General features: G+C 46.1%; 1 protein-coding gene across 1 annotated transcript; it reads right to left on the bottom strand.

Annotated features, from left to right (window-relative positions):
* Window positions 1–202: 202 nt before the first annotated feature.
* LOC141558513 (uncharacterized) lies at window positions 203–1,153 on the bottom strand. The gene has a single exon (XM_074295859.1). The coding sequence runs from the start codon at window positions 1,065–1,067 to the stop codon at window positions 366–368; it is 702 nt and encodes a 233-aa protein (XP_074151960.1). The 5' UTR covers window positions 1,068–1,153; the 3' UTR covers window positions 203–365.
* Window positions 1,154–1,365: the final 212 nt, after the last annotated feature.

The raw sequence follows: 1,365 nt of genomic DNA on the forward strand, positions 1-1,365 counted from the left end.
TCTTATCTTGGTATATGGTGTTAAGTGTGGATCCATATCTAATTTCTGCCATACTAATTTCCAGTTTTCCCAACAGTTTTTTCCGAATAATGAATTTTTATCCCTAATGTTGGTATCTTTGGGTTTGTCAAAGATTAGGTTGCTATAGATGTACCCTTTTTTGTCCTTTGTATCTAATCTGTTCCACTGATCTACCGGTCTATTTCTTTTTGTTTTTTTTTTTTGTTTTTTTTTTTTTTTTTTTTTTTTTTTTTTTATGACTCACCATTTCTTTTATTTGTACAAAATAGTGAATAATCATACCCTGGCTAGGAAAAAAACGGTGGCTTAAGTTTTAAACAAGTCCTCCTGTCCTGAAGCATCTATTATTTTGAAGGCTTGGGACCAGAAGCTTTAGCCCCAGCATCTTTGGGTTTGGACTCGGCAGGCTTAGCAGCCTTGGAATCACTGGGCTTTGTGGCCTTAGAACCAGACTTGGCTGCCTTGGGATCGGGTTTGGCGACCTTGGTGTCGGACTTGGTGACTTTGGGGCCAGGTTTGGTAGCCTTGGGATCAGACTTGGTGACCTTGGCGCCAGACTTGGTGACCTTAGGATCAGTGGGCTTGGCGGTCTTGGGGTCAGTGGGCTTAGCGGGCTTGGCAGCCTTGGGATCGGTGGGCTTGGCGATCTTGGGGTCAGTGGTTCTGGCAACCTTAGAGTCGGGCTTTGTGATCTTGGAGCCTGGGCGTTTGATGCCAACTCTAGGGGCTGGACGCTTGGTGGCCATCTTGTGGCCAGCACGGCGGGCGGTGGCCTTGGAAATCTTGGGCCTGAGGAGCTTGGCCTTGGAAGCCTTGGTGCTCAGAGCCTTGATGGCCTCTGCTTGGGCCTTGATGGCTTTGGCGTTGTTGGCCTGCATCTTCTTCAGCCCCTTATTGTTGTGTTTCTTGGCAAAGCGCATGTTTCTCAGAAACTTGGGGTCAACCCCTTTCAGAGACTCATATCTCTGGGATCTAGGTTTCTTGATGCCATTTCTGTGCCATTTTCTTGATTGATTGTGGGTGGTGTGGTTCTTGGACTTGGCCATCTCTGCACCGCAGCCTGCGCCAACAGGCACTCCACCGACCGGAAGAGGCCCAAAGCGAGAGAGAGAAAGAAGGAAGAAGCGCGGGGCAGTGTCTACCGGTCTATTTCTTAGCCAATACCAAATGGTTTTGGTGACTGCTGCTATATAATATAGCTTTAGATCAGGTACACTTAGACCACCTTCCTCTGAGTTTTTTTTCATTAGTTCCCTTGCAATTCTCGACCTTTTATTCTTCCATATGAATTTTGTTGTTATTTTTTCTAGGTCATTGAAATAGTTTCTTAGGAGTCTGATTGGT

The sequence above is a fragment of the Sminthopsis crassicaudata genome, chromosome 2 (genome assembly GCF_048593235.1).
Source record: "Sminthopsis crassicaudata isolate SCR6 chromosome 2, ASM4859323v1, whole genome shotgun sequence".
Classification (NCBI taxonomy): Eukaryota; Metazoa; Chordata; class Mammalia; order Dasyuromorphia; family Dasyuridae; genus Sminthopsis; species Sminthopsis crassicaudata.

Bases quoted from the DNA above. Each gene is read 5' to 3' on its own strand.
- LOC141558513 (XM_074295859.1), bottom strand. From the start codon at position 1,067: ATGGCCAAGTCCAAGAACCACACCACCCACAATCAATCAAGAAAATGG.